Source organism: Athene noctua, chromosome 2 (genome assembly GCF_965140245.1).
Source record: "Athene noctua chromosome 2, bAthNoc1.hap1.1, whole genome shotgun sequence".
NCBI classification, from domain to species: domain Eukaryota; kingdom Metazoa; phylum Chordata; class Aves; order Strigiformes; family Strigidae; genus Athene; species Athene noctua.
This window is the reverse complement of record NC_134038.1, coordinates 98884153-98900956: the sequence shown is the minus strand read 5'-3', so window position 1 is coordinate 98900956 and position 16804 is coordinate 98884153. Positions and strand designations below refer to the sequence as shown.

Sequence of the window (16804 nt, the reverse complement as noted above, 5' to 3'; positions counted from 1 at the left end):
TACCTTGTCATGCTGTGACAATGTGACAGATGGCATTTGCACTATAAAACTAAATTATCTTTTGTGCATAGCTGTACAACAGCTAAATACAGTAACTCTGTACAGTATGCTGATTAATGCAGACTGCAGATGTTTTAGAGATACAGGTATGTTTTAACTTGGCATCACGTGATTAATGGTTTTATTTAATGTGCCTACCAGGATTTTGGTAGTGTTTCAGCAAGTAGTCTAGTACGTAATGGCATTTTGGGTAGAAGAAAAATTTAGGGTTACAGACAATGGGATGTGAATTTGTATTGTTTTGCAGCTGTTTGTCTGTTACTTCTGGAAAATGGGTGAGGACTATTCGTTAACGATACTTTTCAGGTAACTTGTGTATAAAGTTATAGCTCATAAACTGTTAAGTCCTGTAGTTCTTAGGTTGAAGGAAAACGAGGTGTAGGTGAGCTGTCAAGTTTGTCCATGTTCAAGACCTTTCAGACTATGGCGTGGGATAGTTAACTTCCTAGCTTTCTAACATTGCAATTAAACCTCTTGCTTTCTAACATTGGTGGCAGCAATCCGGAATGGGATGGTGCAAAAAGAAGAAAATCACCTTTTTTTTTTTTTTTTTTTTTTTTTTTTTTTTAAACCAAAGCTTTTCTGCACAACTACCAAAACTGCCCAAAACTGCACAGCTGAAACTTGGTCAGGCATGTTATTCCATAAGTGAACAACGCATCAGCTCCGTGCCTATGTAACTACAATCCATGCTATTGCATGCTCTCACAAATAACACTGTCGACCCAGCACGGTGAGAATGCTGCTTCGAGTAAATCCACTTTTTAACTTCTTGTAACTTGTGTTTGTTTGTTTTGCCAATTGCCCTGGAAACTGGGCTTTTGTACCAGCCCCAAGCAATTCAGCTTGCAGGGATCAGGGAGGAATGCAAAGAGGGGAGTTGCCGGAGGCAGGGAGGCAAATATCTCTTGGCAGTGGGAAGTGAGTGTCCCTGTGTGGTCAAGAAGCACCTGGGAGCAGAGTTATGTATTTCACGTATAGCTGAGACTGCTCCCCTGCCCCGCACTCTGTGGACCCACTGATGTTGTGTGTTCATTCCACATAGAAAGCTGTGAATACGGTCATGTTGAAATCCCCCTTATTTAGGCCAGTGAATGCTTTTGATATCTTTGGCTTGTGTTTGTGTGGTGTTGACTGCTGATTTTTCTAACATGATGGCTTTGTTTGTTGCTTCTGACTGTGAGAAGTGACTGGAAATACAACTGAATGTCTTTCTTTTCCTAAGCTGCTTTAGGACTGGGAAACGGCAAACCAAAATAGGTGTTTTTATTGTGTTGTAAGAACATGGAAATGTTCATGCTCAGATGCCTTGTTGGCATTGGAGTAAGTGATGTAGAAATAGTGTTTTGGAAACATTGTGAAAATCCCTTCACCCAACCACTGTGTTCAACTAAGCACGTGATACCAAAATTTGTTCTGATGCTCCCCTTTGGTTTCCTGATTATTCAGTAACTTTAATAATGAAGAACATACCAGTTACTGTAATCTCCTCTATTCTTAAAACCAACAAACTAACCCCAAGCCCTCCCTTGCATTTTTTCCTGTCCTCCCTTATATTGCTGCTTTCTGCTTCTTTCTTTCTCTTCTGTTTTCATCATATGTATTTTTACTTACATGGTGTTTTATTGTATGGTGTGTTCCCAGGTACTGGGATTTTGCTTCCCATGTTCAGGTGCTCCCAAGACCTGCCCTGCACATGCCTGTCAGCCATCTCTCCAGACAACCAGAGATGGGTTAGGTTGTGACTTGAGAATAGAGTTGTAGATTGCTGCCAGAAGTGTGTGTCTATCACCAAAAATAGTAAGGTTGATGAATCTGTGCCAATATAAATTAAGCCCTGCCTGCACTGGAATAATAAGTCTTATTTGCAAGGCTGTTCTGAGAAGTGATCAGCTTGAGTCAGTGCAAGGACTCTGAAGTAAGCTCATTTAAGCAGATTTAACTTATTTACACACACTGTTTTTGGCGAAAGGGACATCTCCATTGCTGGAGAAGGCTCAGCAAGACCATTGCTCAGTTAACAACTACAGTCAAGAAGCAAAGGGGATAGTGAGATGCAGTGGGAACAAGAGGGAGCGCATTCTGCAAAGGTAAAGCCATGGTAACTGGATTCTGTCTGGATCACCCTAGAGGGTATAATTTAGCTCATTGCAGAGCCCTTCCTGCATGTGAAAAAACAAACTAACTTGTAGCCGCAGATTTGAAAACATTCAGAGTGTGGAAGGCAAATAAAAAGGAGGTAATAGAAGTCTCTTTAATAATGATTGGGGCGCAGAAGGCAGAAAGGGCTCTTCTGCTTTCCCCAGCTTGTAACAGAGTGGACATAATATTCACATTTGCTGCTTTTTTTGTCAATGCACTTAGAAGGTGATGAGTGGAATATTTTTTTTTTTTTTTTGTCTTTTCAAGCAGCACATAACTAACATTTCAGTTTGCTATTGCAGCATATGCGGAAGTTTAAAAAAGAATTCAGAAATACTGTGAAGTTGACATTATGTGGCTAAGATACATTTTAGAACGGATGTTAAGATATCCATGGTTCAGTTTTAAGCTACCCTTTTTAATTACTAGGGATTAGTAACTGGCCTTTCTCTTAAAGTATCTAGTCTTGATCAGTTAGAGCCAGGACAGTGTATTTAAGGGACCATAGATGTCATTTGATATGTAAGTTCCTGTGTTTCTGACTTAATGAAATAATTCATTATTACTGACTTAGTTAAAGTAGTGTTTATTCAGTGACTTTGAGCCGTTCAAGTGTTTCAGTTCCTTTTCAACTTTGACAGCCAATATGCACTGCTTCATTCCATATATAAATTATTATTTCACATAAGTCATTTTAATATATGAAATGTTACACTGATTTATAATCCAAGTTGCTGTACTTTCAAATTTAATTTTAATGAGGTTTAGTTTTTTAAAAAAATATTGAAAATCTAATTTGACTTTTAAAACAAACACTTTATATTACAGGAATAAAGTCTATTTTTTTTAAACCCTGATTTATTCTGCCTAGTTATTCAGGCCTTGTGGTTGGTCACAAGTCCAGCTGCCCGGGGAAAAAGCAGTGAGAACTGGAGCTGAGAAAAGCCTAGTAGGCAAGGGGCAGGGAGCTGCTGCCAGTTCACCGGCAACTGAGAACGTAACTAGTCATGGGCTTTGCCATGAGCCAGGGCTCACTGGCATCGTGATTTAGAGGTTGAAGGACACAAAGTGGTTCCGTCCTTGTTCCATGACCATTTCTGGGTGTCCAAAGTAGCCAGTATTAAAGAGTGGTTCAGCTCTCTAGACTATGCAAAAGAGTATTTTCTTGCTCTGTTGCTTTCCCCTCTTTATATATATACAGAATTGCAGTGCTTAGCTTTTAAGAAACACGAATGCCTGCTGCTTCTTGTAGCTTGGTTGACTTCAGGGTATCAAACCCATGTGGATTGATGTGCGCCAGACTCTGTTCTTGGAGTGCACCAGCAGAACTGTATGTCCTGTCAGCTGCACTGGTGGCAACTCATTAATGGTGATGTGGGTGCCGGAGTGTCACTTGGCAATGTCCCCACCCTGTCCTGGGATCTCCAGACCCTTTATAGCTTCTGACTGATGCGCAGCAGAAATGAACATGTTTTATCGCAGTTTGAGATAGCAGGAATGGCGTTTGAAGGAAGAGGTATCTGGGGGCAAACTGAATGCATTTGATATAAAAATGATTGAGTGGCAATAAACTTTATAACAGCCTGCTTCAGCATGTGCTTTCTCTCCAGTGCTTGGAAGGAGGCTGTGGACTGTGGCTGTCTGTGCCTTTCATCACTTCAGAGTGGATTTTGCAATTATGCTGGCTGTGAAAACCTGTAGAACACAACACCCATTCACATTATTTATCAGTATCTCTCATTTGTAGTGTTATGCCTCTGTTTTAGGGCATTTGTTTTAATTGGTTTCAGCTGACGATAGCTAACTTTAGTTACCAGCAATATTATTGCATTTTGAGATGGTGCTGGTTATGATGAATGATAGTAGAGAAACCGATGTTTTTCCTTAAAGGACACAAATCATGCTTGTCTCCCAAGTGCACTGATGGTTTGGCAGGGTGAAAGGATGAATAAAAATTGCCTTCCAAGTGCATGCAAGTTGACAGCCCGAAAGGTGATTTTCTTGACTCATATACTTCAGGTTGCTGGGTTTTACATATGGCAAGTCTCCAGAACAAATATTGCTTTTGGAAAACCTAATCAAATTCTGCCATAAGAGTTAAGTAACTGAGTGTAAGGCCTCAAATGATATGCTTGATTTAGACTTCTGTGGAGTTCAGAAATTGTAAATTTTATCAGCAGTGGTTTAATGGAAAAATGCAAAGCAAAAGTTGAAAATTTTTAAAGAATAAATGCGGGCACTAGGGCTTCTAGTGAGTGTGAATTCAGCATAGAAATATAATGTATTAAAAACCTTTTAAAAGGTTGCCTTCATTTCCTTGGGAATGCTTTGAAGGGATGCTGTCACCCAGTGTCGTATCATTGTGTTACATTACAAACCCTGTTGTAGTATCATGTGCTGATACTGAAATTTGTATTATTTGTTGGGTCACAGTTTGAGATCTCTTTTATGGAAAGAAAGTATTGAAAGGAATTTAACAAAGGGGAGTGAAAATGTAAATTGGATCATTTAACTTCTCCCTACCAGTCTTAGGCTTACTAGAAGAGACATTTTAATGCAAAAATTGGTGCTTAGTTTCAACTTTTGCTTTGTGTGCTCCGTATTAGGAAGAAGAAAATTGAGCTACCAGTTCACTGCGTTTTCCCCACAAAAAAAGTCCAGGCTTCGTAGGTAGTATTATCAAAATGGCATACAAAAACTGCAGCATGTGGTCACCATGTTAGCCACTTCTGACTCCAAGCAAAGACAAATTCATTGTAGTTCAGAATGAATAAGAGCAACCTTTGGAAAAAGAAGAGAGCAATGTGATGTAGTGCTATGATGCAGCTTTGGATTAGGCAGTTTAAAAATGGGCAATTGGAGCGATTAGATTGAAATCAGAAGGGCTGAAAGGTTTGGAGCCTGCTAGCAGACGATGTATCGCCCACAGTCATGGTGCCCAGGTGAGCCGTGAATATCCGGCCTTGCGGGGAAGGAGCCTTTGGCCATGGCTGTGGCCGAGGCCGCAGTACTGAGAGCAGGCGGCTTGCCCGAGGGGGTGCCGCCTTCTTGCTCTGGTTATGCTTCGGTGTCTCTTTGAAGCTGAGCCTGGTTGAGTGCTCGGTTATGCGATGAGTAAGTGCACTGATGGTGCAAAACAGCAGTTTTCCTGAAAACAGAGGTCTGAAATGGTGTAGTGCTGAGGTAGCACTGGTGGAAAGTTTTGAAGTGCTGTTATTAGTAAGCATTTTTGGTTTAGTACTCTTATCAGCCTTGCTGTCTGGCTTATCTTGGAAGGGGTTGGCGCCCTCCCTGTTTTCTTTTCTAATATGCAGTAATAGAAAGGGGGACTGAAATGTCTGAGGGGGGAAAGTCCTACCAGCGTTTCTCTGAGGAAGTAAAGCTATGAAACAAAGCTTTGTTATGCCATTTGCAAAAGCATTTTGGTGGAAAGATGGGAAAGCGTTTACCTGGATAAAATTGCAGTTCCTCTGGTAATAAGCTCTTAAAACACTGAGTAAATACTGAGTTAATAAAATTGTTAGTAATTTTCCTCCCTCTCATCCCAAAGCATACCAAAGAATATGATACTCTTTTAATTCTTTCTTAAGTGTGAGCGGTTTCACTGTCTGTCTGCTGTTGTTTGTAAGAGTCATATTGTAGTTAATTGTTTGAGTAGAATACGCAAAATTTATTCAATGCTATGCTTGTATAGGGCCTAATGCTGTCTTCCAGCTATGTGACTCTGCTTGCTGTAGTTTTCTTCCAGGAGAGAAAAGGCACAAAAGGGAAGGCAGCTGTGGCAGACACTTCCCCTGCCCTGTGTACCTTTGCTGTCAGTCTGGAGTTTCTGTAGATGCGTTGACACTTGGTCAGAAGAACAAGAGTTGAGAAAGAGAGTTTTGCTGTTCACCCCTTTGAGATTTAGGAATTTAAACAAAAAAATCGTAATTGCAGTAGTTGGAAGCAGCAGAATGAAGAGCAAGATGACAACAAATTGGACCAAATGGCAGCTTAACTGATCTGCAGATAAATGCAAAAGACTCTCCTGCCAGTTAGTAGGAGTTCCGGAAAACAGGGATGAGTGTCCCGTTTGAAATGAGGGATGTGGCAAGATTATAAATACTATTACAAACACCCATAGTGTGGTTATTTGGGATTGGGGCTTTACAGTTAACCAAATCAGAAACACACAAATAGGCAGGTTTTCACTGGAGTACCTCTGTGCAAAATCAGTGTTATCAGTATATCCCTTTGCAAGACAGTTGCTTTGGGCATCAGCACTCTATTGTTAGTGTCATGCGTGAATTTTTATAAAATCCGTTTGGCACCGGTAATGCAGGTTTTGAATATTGTGTACTACTTTGTCACATTTGCAGGACTTCTCACTAATGGCCAATCTAAGGGATTAGGACCGGGATCAGAACAGCTGGAGAATGAGAAGGACGATGCATCGCAAGTGTCCTCAACGAGCAACGATGTTAGTTCTTCAGATTTTGAAGAAGGGCCCTCAAGGAAAAGGTCAGTAGTGCATTATGATTAAAGTATAGCTTTTCTGCTTTGTCCCTTTTGTGCTATAAGATTGTGATTATGTTATCAGTAGGGTATGGTTGCACATACTTCCCTACCATAAGCAGACTTTCCAATGTGGAGTCTTTCTAGTAACAGTGAGGATAGAGTAAATTTTGCTTCATCCATCAGTTTAGATGGTTCTTGTTGTTGTTCTGAAAAACATGGAAAAGCAGTTGATCTTTTGCAGTAGGTGATTTGCTAAATTAAATGCCTTAATATTCTCTCCCCTTCTGCCCTCCCTCCTTCTGCTCTAGCTTTGGCCTTTCAGGGATGTGTCAATATCTACATGTGTGTAATTTCAAGGAAAGCATCACTGAAGTAGTTAGTGTTCCTGTTATTTTTAATTTTCTGTGAATGAAACCATGTGAAGTTATTTAAAAAAAAAAAAAGTATAAAACAGATGCTTCTGAGAAGAGAAACTGTATAGTAAGGCAGTGTGGTAGGTATCAGTTGCAAAGGACTACTTTGAGATATTGCTGTAGCAAGCTGTTCCCTCTTTCCTGGAAGTCAGTTATGAGGTCCTTGTTGAACTCTTATGAGTTCTTATCCTGAATGTGCACAATGTGGGTTAAAATCGTAGGACTCAAGCCAATCTATTACAGAAAATATGCTGAGAATGCAGGAGGCTGGGAGTTGTCCCTTGTATGAAGTAAGAACCAAAACAGCCTGTCTGAAAAATGTCATTTAAAAGATAGAAATGGAAAATGCTTTCTCAACCTTTTTCCTCCACACTTCTCACATCCTAGTCCCAAGCCAAAATGAACTGGAAAATAAAGTTCTCTTTCAAACAAAAGAAATATTCCTATTTTCTGCACGACCTTATGATTTCCCTGAGAAGCCTGACAGAGTGAGGAGAGTGGTGTTTTTCTGGACACCTGTGTGTTCTTGTTCCTGTGCCTCTCACCCCTGGTCCCCACAACTTTTTCTATCCACCCAAGCAACAAACTCAAAGTCTAGTTAATATGCCCACTTAGCTCCTCTGGTGGATCAGAAGAAAATTTGTGTTATCTTCAATACTGATAGAAATTTTGTAGGGCTCATTGCATCCTACTGCTGGTCAGGGGAAAAGTATTTGTGTGTTTATTTTTGGCTTTATGAGATACAACAGAGGCTTGAAAATGATTTCTGCTTAGTGGCATCCACTATATGTGTGATCCTGGGAAACAGTGGTTATCATTTCACAGCATTGCCACTGTTGCTTGAACGTTATCTTAAGGAATTTTTGCTGCCCTCTGCACTTGCTTTGTCCCCTCGTTCCTCAGCCATGCTGACACAACCGCTTGCAGGGTCACACCATGAGTAGGTTCAAAGAGCTGCTTAGGTTTTAAAATAATAGTGAGAGGAAGATGGATTGAGGCTTTTTGCCAGGGTTCTTTAATTTTAATCTGCATGAGTTTTCATCTCTTGTTCACAGTGCCACCAGTGCAGGCAAGGGTACAATCCCCTTCCTCTCTTGGGGCTGGTGAGGGACAGGAGGGCTTCTCCCTTATGCTGTCCCTGCTTCTGGTGCCCTGCACAGTCCAGCTTCAGAAGTGGGTGGGATTGCTGCAGTCCCAAGAAACTGCAGTTGAGTATTGCAGGTGAAATTTTTTTTAATGAATATTTGCTAGTTTTTGGCTGTGGGAATTCAGACACTTGAGAAACAGCTGGATGGTCAGGCCTAATAATAGGGAACTCAGTGCCTTTGGTACTTTTCAGGTTAAAAACAAAGCAACACAAAAAAACCTTAAAACATAAGCCAAGATGGAAAATATTTTTCTGGCTTTTTCGGAAGGCAAGGCATCATTTCAGTTCTTCTTCATGCCTCATGAACTGTTGAGATAATGTTAACGTTTGTTGCTGCAGTTGATGTCAATAAGAACGTTCCTGTTTTGTTTCCATTTACACCCAGCACAGACTTTTATCTACCTTTTTCCTCCCCCAGCTTCCTCTTTGCAGACAGACCTCTTCTGGGCTCCTTCTCTTAAGCTGTACTGCAGTGTGTTATGTGTTTTGATGTTGTCGTCTTGTTTCCTTTTAGGATTTTTGTTTTGTTTAGCTGAACATGTAATGTTTCCTCAATCCAGGTCATTTTGGGATCCCACAAAGAGTTGCGCCAGCACTATTGGGTGGACAAAGGATATGCAGGAGGATGAGGAGGGGGAATGGGACTGAAGTGGGATCTGTGGGTTCACTGCCTCAGCTCATCAGGTTTTGAGAAAGTGTGCCCTCCATGTCTTCCCCCTGGGCTTCCTCAAAATCAGACTTCTCAACTGTATGTTCAGCTGTGTGTACAACTAATGGCACTCTTGTACTAAAATACACATTTAAACACGGTAGCTTTAGCATGTACTTCATGCAGATTTTACCCAAATGAGTATTTGTCTTCTCAAAAGACAGTGGTATACAGCTGGTGGTATATGCAGTGAAATTATTTTAGGGATTGGTGTGCTTTGTGAAGCATATGTGTTTGGAACATACTCTATATAATACAGTGAGTTTTGAGTACCAGGTTTCCTGTAGTGTTTGTACTGTGCATTATATGTAAGTTGCTACTTAGTCTTCTATGGCTTGTGGGGTTTCGGGGGTTTTGTTTGTTTGTTTGTTTGTTTTGGGGGTGGTGGTGGTAGTGTTTGGTGTTTTGTTTTTTTTTTTTTGCATACGGCAGGAATGTTTCTTTTGGAAACTTGTACGTGTCGTCTTCTAGAGAAATGTCACCTGTATTTCACACCAGTGATGGAAACAAAGAGTGCTAAGCAAGTAAGCATAGTAAATAAGGGAGGCTGTTGTAAGTGTCATCAGTTTTAGTAGTTTAAGGCTCTGATTTGACCTTCTGGTTCTTCAGTGTAATGGCAGGCTGGTACTCTGAAGGCAAATAGTCGCTTCCCAGTTTCTTCTTCCCTCCTCTTCCCAGCTGTTGTGTCTAGCAGTCTTCTGGATCCAGGGTCAGTCAGTTCAGTGGACTGATCTGGCAGCATATTCCCCCCTCCTAGAGTGGGTCACATTATATAAATGGAGATAGATTCATGCATGTGTGCAGCATGTGTGTGTTTCTAATTTGCATTTATAGTTGATCCAAACACTTCCTGTTTCAGAGACAATTTGCACGAGAGCCTGGATGAATAGCAAGTGCCAATTCTCGTAGCAAGCTGAGTGGAGGGTGAATTTGCTAGCTGTTAGCGTTGCCTTGTGGTCTTACTACGCCAGTCATCTCTGGAGTCGCTTTTCCTTGGGTCACAATTAGTCAGTGGATGCTCCCAGTGAGTCAGTGAATCCCTGTGAGGTTAGAGGATTTAGCTGTAGATAGGTAGGTGCTGACAAGTGTCTGTGGGGGAGGTAAATCCCTACCAGCCTGCCTGCTGACCAATGAAGAGATTGCTGCCAAGCATTCTTTACTTCACACATACATGCCAAGCTGCGTAACACAACAGCAGAACCCCCAACCAAGCACTGCTTCAGGTTTATCACATCTATTTTTTTTCAGTTTCAACCCCTTTCCTAGTAACATAGCTTGATTGAAGAGCCACACATGCCATAAAGAGAGCATCGAGATGGAGAGACTGTGGTTCTGGTGAAAGTATGCTGATATAATATAATGCTGCAGATTTTGTTCAGAAACTCACTTAGATACTTTGTTTGATGGACAAGGCTTTTGAATTTGGTGGCCTGGTGCTGTCAGGCTTCAAATGGCTCCAACTAGTCTGTGGGTACTTTGTCAGTAATTAACACCTTTACTCTCTGGGGACTGGAGAAAGCTACCTACACAGGCAGTTTTGCAGCCAACAGGGAAAGTCCCATCTCCATTTTTTTTTAAGTGTAACGTTTTAGATTGCAACAGAAATCATGGAATATACTAAAAGCATACTAAAACCTGCCTGTTCTGTTGCTGCAGGTTTCAGCTGTGACAGCTTAGTGGTGGTAAGGAGGAAAAAAAATAGATGTACAGCTTTGCCTCTGCATAGTCTCCAGATCAGTCCAAAAATTGTAAGCCCTGCTTACAATAAATGAGGTTTAGGGAGGATTGTCAGAGGCAGTGGTGGCAAGCTCCGGACTTCAAAATACTTAGATTTGTTTGAGTTTACACTCAAAAAATGGAAAATACTTGCTTTGATCTGAGCTGTGTGTATTACTAGTGACCAGGTCTGTGGGGAAGCAGGGGGTTAATCCTGATGACTAAAGACCACTTTCAGCCAGTAAAAAGGTGTCAGCTTTATTTTAACATTTGGCAAAAGCTAAGCATTCAGATGTTACATCGAATCTGTTGTGTAATGGGTTGCTGTCTAATTGCCATGTAAGTGAGAGTAGTTGCTAGTTTGTTCAGTGCTTTGGGGAGAGATGAACAAAAGCATTGGTGTATAGGATTGATAGACTATCAGGTTGGATGGTCTTCACCAGAGTAAAAATGGTGTGTTTTCAGAACCCATTAAAAAGGTAATTGCTGAAGAAGTGTAACTTCAGTGTGGCTGCACGTTCTTGTTATGAATCTCCAATTTCCAGCTATGATTCTCAGTTGAGAAGGTCGATAGGTAACTGGCCAAAGGTGCTTGGTCACTGTGCTGCATGCTCGTACACTTTATGGGCAACTCTTAAGACTACAACCACTGGCAATTAATAAGAGTGTGCCGAGACAGCTATGTGTTTTCTAGCAACAGCTGCTCACCTTACCCAAGAGCAGCCATGTGCAGAGCAGACTTCATGTGACAGTATGTTAATCTTTGGTGATAGTAGGCTACTGCTTGCTTCCTGTTACTAATCAGGTGGCTACTCATTTACATGGCCCCCTTACCAGAAATGCACTCAGGGAATTGCCAAGTGCACAAATGCATTTATCTTTTACTGTAAGGTTCTGTTAATAGAAGGGTGTGAGAACTGGCGAGGAGGTTGACTGATTTTAATAGTAGTTAAGCTTTAAACTTTGGGGTTTTTTTACGTGATGTTAGAATATTTTCTCCATTAAGGGGGACAAAGAGGTTTGTTTAGTTTAGAAGAAAAACAGGGTTGAAGAAATTTCTCCGCCTTGCAGGAGCAGCAAAGTGGATGGATGTCCCTGCCTGGACTAAGGGTGTGCACAGCTCCTGGGAGAAGAGACTTTGTCCAGTTCTGCTACAGGGAAGGTTGTTGGCTGCAGGAGAAAGGGACAACCCACTGGGGAGTAGTAGTGTTTTAAGCTGCCACAGCTAGACTGGCAAGAAATTGCTTATTAGGAATCTTCTGAGGCCTTTAATAGAGCAGCTTTCTGCTAAAAGTCTTAAGCATGTGACAATCAGAAGTGTGATTTGTGTGTTACAGCAAGGCCAGTCTGTGGGATGTGCTTCTGCCCCTCGCCTCATGCTGGCTCCCTGCTGCCTGCTCCATTTTCCTGTTTGTCTTTTTTTTAAAAAAAATTTTTTTTAGATGCCAATTTAACTCCCTGAACTGGCTTACTGTGGGGCAAGATGAGTGTCAAGGTTTGTCAAATGAAAAGGTTGGGAGTATGTGGCCAAGGAGGGGGAGGCAAGTACGCTGAACTCCTTTGGCTGGCAGCTGCACAGCTGCTAGTCTGGCAGAGCCGTACTGCACCCTCAGCACAAAAAAAAAGCCAGTTGAGTTTAGTCAAGCTTCTGCATATTAGGCAAGCTGCTAATTTAAGTGGTTTCTTTTAATGATACATGCTTTTCAACTTGAGCTGCAAAAGACTTTCTTGCAGCAGAGCTGTCAAAAGATTGAGGGGACTTGTGGTTGGTTTCTTTTTTCCTTTTTTTGTCAAATCGTTTTTATAGTTAATAATGAACAGTCTCTTTAGCACTAGACAGCAGCTTCCAGTCAAGAAATAAAACAAGGTCAATCCTGTTCCCACATGTGTAAGTTTGTGAGGGATTTCTACTTGGTCTTGTAGGTGATGGAGAAAGCAGTGTATTATGACTCAGGTGTGAAAGTGGGAGACTGCTTGTAATATCAAAGTGTTTTTCCAGGATCTTTTTAGTGAATAGTCTTTTCACTAGTTGACACATTATATAATGTATTTGTATTCAGCTGTTGCCTGCTTACCACATAATGTAATCCTACTTGCCAACCAGGTGCTTCTATTATTTTTATTCTAATTTCAGTAGGCTATGCAAATCTGCACTAGTTGTTTGCTTATGAAGAACTATATTAATCCCTAATAAAACCAAAGTAGCAATAGGATTCATGTATAATAATTTTTTTTTTTAACCCCCTGCTGGAAATTCTGAGTGGAATATATTTTTAGTGCAGAACATTTATATTTAAATAACAAGCCTTATAAACAAAGCAGTAGTCCATCGGAGTGGATTTACACAGGAATAGTAAAAAGACAGATTACCTGCTTTATAATGCAAGTCAAGGGGATCATTCTATGTAGTTTGAAAAGGAAAAAATCAGGTGATTAATGTTCTTTCAGTATTTTCATAAGGAACAAACAGAAGTTGTTGACATGGATTCTTCTATCTGACAGGCAAAGGTATAACAAGGTACAAGAATCTGGGAACACTTTAATTTTGTGGGTAGACAGCCATGTAAACCACTTGTCCAGGTAGTGATTTAATAATTATGAAGGTACGGTTTATAACAGCTAAGAAGCGGTAAGTAATGTCTGGTTCAAACTCACTTGTCCTCACTTGCCATCTTTTCTTCAAAAGTCAGAGTTGCAGGAGGAGGTCTTCATGACCTTGAGTTTGGGCTTATCCCCTGAGGGACCAAGGAAGTTTCCAAAGCCAGATGAGACAGGCACGGTTGTTTCTGTGGTTCTCTCTATGGTAAATAATCTTTCAGCTGCTTGATAACCATCCCTACTGTCATTAACTTTATTTGTAGGTCTCACCCCTGTGTATGGCAGGCCAGATGTTGACTGCTTAAATACCAGGGAGAGGCTGCCTTGAATCGGTGTAGGAATTAATTGATTCTGTACTGAAAGACACTTTTTCCAAGCAAATTTGGGTGTCAATGTGAAAGAGGTTTTTTGATGCACATAAGCCACTGTCTATATAAGACCCTAGCCTATTGTTTGGGTTAACATAACTTGGCTGCATCTGGTTTCTTATGTCATTTTCTGTGTGCATCTATGCTGTTGCTTGGCCGCCTCTTATCGGGCTGGTTGGAAATTAATTGCCGATTTCAACCTGTATGTTTGAAGTGGCATATCTCAGCTCAGAATAAAATTTATTAATTGAAATAAAACCTATCAGAATCAACACATTTTTGCCAACGAGAAACAAGCATATTCTGGTTGCATAAAATTCTGGAGTTCTGGAGGCAATGAAGTCATTGAAGGCAGTTTTGGCCTCCCCTTGGTTTCTGAAGCGTCTCCTGCACAGGAAGCTGTCGAGATGCTTGAAGAAGTGATAGTCGGTGGGCGAGAGGTCTGGTGAGTACGGTGGATGAGGCAGAGTTTCATAGCCCAGCTCGTTCAACCGTTGCAGCTTCGAAAGTGAACGTGTGGCCATGCGTTATCGTGGAGAAGGATTGGACCCTTTCTGTTGACCAGTGCTGGGCGCAGCCGTTGAAGTTTCTGGTGCATTTCATTGATTTGCTGGACGTACTTCGCCGCCGTGACCGTTTCACCTGGATTCAGGAAGCTGTGATGGATTAAACCAGCAGCAGACCACCAGACAGTCAGCATGACCTTCTTTTGGTGCAGATTTGGCTTTGAGAAGTGCTGCGGAGCTTCATCGTGGTCCAACGGCTGAGCCGATCGTCGCCGGCTATCATAGAGCATCCATTTCTCATCGCACATCACAATACAGTGGAGAAACAGGTCGTTCTGGTTGCGAAAAAGAAGCGCCGACGACACTTCAAAACAGCAATTTCTGTGATTCGCATTCAATTCATGCGGCACCCATTTGTCGAGCTTCTTCGACTTTCCAATCTTCTTCAGATGCTCAGAAACAGTTGATATGCTTACCCTGAGTGCTTCTGCAAGTTCTCGAACAGGTGTGCATGTATCTGCTTCCACTAGAGCCTTCAATTCATCGTTGTTAATAGCAGAAGGACACCCGCGACCTTCTTGATCTTCAAGGTCGAAATCGCCACGTCGAAATTTTTGGAACCAAAGTCGCCCTGTCTGTTCGTTAACAGCTCCCTGGCCATAAACCTCATTGAGGTTTTGAGCAGCTTGTGCTGCATTACGTCCGAGTTTGAACTCATAGTAGATCTGTCGAAATTGCTGTTTTGACGTCTGAACTTCAAACCTCCAAAACTTGTCAAAAACACAGTTTATATTATAATTTCATTATACAGCATGAAAGTTCATAACATGAGCTTTTCAAAAATGTATAACAGTACGCCAGTCAAAAGGTACTATTCCTGAAACATATACAATGAAAATCACATTACAAAACAAAGTAATTTCTGAACAGCCTATACCTTGATGCTACAGTTCAGCTACTGACTGATGGCTCAGCCCAGTGCCCAGACTGCTGCTGCTGAGATCTGGGGGAGAGGAGACTTCTATCTGCTTGATCCTCTTTAGAACCTTCTTGATTTTGTTTCTATCTGAAAATTATCTTTTATTACTCTCCTGTCTAGAGACTAAGGCATTTATGGACAATCTGCTTAGGTGGCATTTCAAAAAGGCAGGGTGTTATTAAAAACATTTTCCATCGAGGACTCTGTCTGGACAGCCAAGTGAGTGTTTTTTCTTCCCAAAGTGCTATACTACTTCATAAGGAATGTTATATGTGGTAGATGTTCCTGGAGGTTTTGTCATGTCAGCAGAGATGGACTTGTCACTGTGCCCTTAGCTGTTTCTGGCAGTTGCTGCTGTTCCAGAGCTAGGCCATCTCATCCTAAATAGTGGAAACATGGATAACCTGATATATGCATGTTTTTTGTTTTGGGTTGTGTTACCCTGAAAGGTAAAATGTTGCATCCTCACCAAACAAGCACTGAGGCCCATGAGATCTCCTGCAGCTTTGTCTGCTGAGTCCATGCATCAGTTTCCATGATCCTTCACCATGAATGGTGGAAAAAAACCCCACAACCCAAACATTCACATGTATTACAATGTCTTTCCACTTACTCCTCCACTCATAATTCGTCTCAAATGAATTTAAAATCAAAGACAAGAAGAAAAAAAAAAAAGGCATATAATCGTATTTTGAAAATCACAGTGATACCATGATTTTTTTCTTTTAGGTTATTTTAAAGAATGGAATTCTATTTTAAAATTTTAATACCTAGAAATTAACTATCCTAGCATTTGCAGTGGTCTTATTCTTCTGGAAGAGATGAGATTACTTAATGAGAAAACGTTCAGCACCATCGAGTATGGGTAAGATTTCAGAACTAAATGAAACAGATTCGGTTTCTTGCATAAAATTAAAATTTCAGCTTAAAAAGATGTCAACAGATAAAAATAATTGTAGCAAGAATAAAAGGCCAAGAATGGAAAAGCAGAAACCTGTTCCTGAAATAAAGATGTAAAATGCTGTAATATATGACAGTAAGTAGTTTGCTGAGATTAAATTTAGTAACAGTTTTACGAAGTAATACCACTTTTTAGTGGTCTTTTGAAGGATTAGGAAACAAAGGATATGGGAAGAGAAGTACAGTCTGAAGATTCTTGATATTTTCTACTTTGTAGTAATAGTGGGCTCCTAATCTTTTAATTCAGTCTAACATTTGGAATGTAAGGATGAGTTGCCAGAAGAAATTTTTCATTTTGTTCAGCTTCTCTGGTCTCCAGACAAGATAACTGAAGATGTTGCTGCTAAGACTTAGTTTGTGTTTTAACTAATGTTTAAGCAAACTGGTGATGGAATCATCTAGTTTCTTTTATATGGACATTTATAGAGGACACTTACCATGGGCTGTTAGCAGAAATGATGTTGTATGCAATAATTCTGACCAGAGTGTTTTGTATGTGTGCTGAGTTAAAAGTCAGCCTGAGTTGAATAATGTCCTATGTGCTCTGCAAAGATAATGTTATTATGAAAACAAATGGAGCATCTTTCCAGTATTTTAAGTGGAAGCGTATCCTAACACTGAGTTAAGTATATTTGGGAGGGGTTGGTATTTTTTTATAAGTATTTGAAGATTATATTTATACTGTATGCTGTCTGGCATACACTAAACT

At 40.8% G+C, this 16804-nt stretch overlaps 1 protein-coding gene across 1 annotated transcript in view; it reads left to right on the top strand.

Moving 5' to 3' along the window:
- JARID2 (jumonji and AT-rich interaction domain containing 2) overlaps positions 1-16804 on the top strand; it is a 225390-nt gene that overhangs the window by 118738 nt on the left and 89848 nt on the right. The window contains exon 3 of the mRNA XM_074899720.1: positions 6561-6702. Within this exon, the coding sequence (XP_074755821.1) occupies positions 6561-6702 (142 nt within the window). The remainder of the gene's footprint in view (positions 1-6560; positions 6703-16804) is intronic.